General features: G+C 44.5%; 1 protein-coding gene across 1 annotated transcript in view; it reads left to right on the forward strand.

Moving 5' to 3' along the window:
- The first annotated feature begins 266 nt into the window (after positions 1–266).
- The window catches only part of LOC113211730 (balbiani ring protein 3-like), a 2,689-nt gene continuing 1,829 nt past the window's right edge, over positions 267–1,126 (forward strand). The window contains exon 1 of the mRNA XM_026430200.2: positions 267–528. Within this exon, the coding sequence (XP_026285985.1) occupies positions 354–528 (175 nt within the window). The 5' untranslated portion in view covers positions 267–353. The remainder of the gene's footprint in view (positions 529–1,126) is intronic.

A 1,126-nucleotide genomic window follows, 5' to 3' on the forward strand; every position in this document is an offset into this window, starting at 1 on the left:
TTGATTGTGATTAAATGAAAAATATGTGTGCTAAATGTAGGGGCTACTATCGAATCTCTTTAAAATCTAAGATTACTTAAACACTTTTTAAATTAACCACACCCATTTCTTAATGTACGAATATGCAATTATTTCGCACACCCGGAAAGGAGTCTTTAATTATGTGCTGTCCTTGATGATACATAAATATTTGCTCATCCAATAGGATGCTTCTTGCTTTTTCGCTGTGTAGATAGATACCACAATCAGAGAGGCACCAACATAAAAGCTATATAAGTCCACACCAGTTCAAAAGGCTGCTACAGTTGGGTGCGTGGGTGGAAGTCTGGCCGTCATATAGATTCTCGTACGAGATGGTGCTGTGTACGATGTCGCCCGCCCGCTTGACTGCGTTGCTGTTGCTGGTGCCCATGGCCATGGCCACGTGCCCATGCCCACCCGCGCCCCAGTCCTCCAAAGTGTGCGGATCCAACTTTGTAACATACGACAGCCAGTGTGCCCTGGACTGCGCCGCTGTGCAACAGCCCGGTTAGTACAGTGTTCACCTTTAAAGTCATATCTCCTGTGTTCTTTGTTTTTGGTTCTGCCTGAATTAAAATGTCACAAGATTTGTTAAGAAGGAAACAATAACAATTCTTGTTAACTATGAAACGAACCCATGGTTGGGAAAATTTAGTCGCTTCAGGTGTTATGGGAATTTTAAAGGCACGCACACAGTAAAAACGAGCCCTGGGATTCCCAGGAGTTCTCATTTTCCAAGGGAGTTGGAAGTGTTCCAAGGGTTGCCCTGGCATCCACTGGGGTTTCCAACTCTCCTGGGAATCCCAGGACACGTTTTTACCGCGTAAAGCATTCTTTAAATTGTCGATGTGTCTTTTCGGGTGGTGTCTTTGTGCATAATGGACACCTTATTATATAACTGTACACAGTTTTTCGCGTGGGCGGTGCGTAGTTTGTTTTTGCGTTATAGACTCCTAGTTTTAAATTTTACACTACTTTTCACGATAGCGGCACGCACGCGCGGAGCAGACGAGCAGACTACCCAGAGCAAGGTGTTTATTGTTGGGCTATTACCCAGTCGCGGCTTAAAATGCAATATGTGGTGCTGAACTATCACGATAACTCC

The sequence above is a fragment of the Frankliniella occidentalis genome, unplaced genomic scaffold (assembly GCF_000697945.3).
Source record: "Frankliniella occidentalis isolate FOCC.00 unplaced genomic scaffold, Focc_3.1 Scaffold327, whole genome shotgun sequence".
In the NCBI taxonomy this organism is placed as follows: domain Eukaryota; kingdom Metazoa; phylum Arthropoda; class Insecta; order Thysanoptera; family Thripidae; genus Frankliniella; species Frankliniella occidentalis.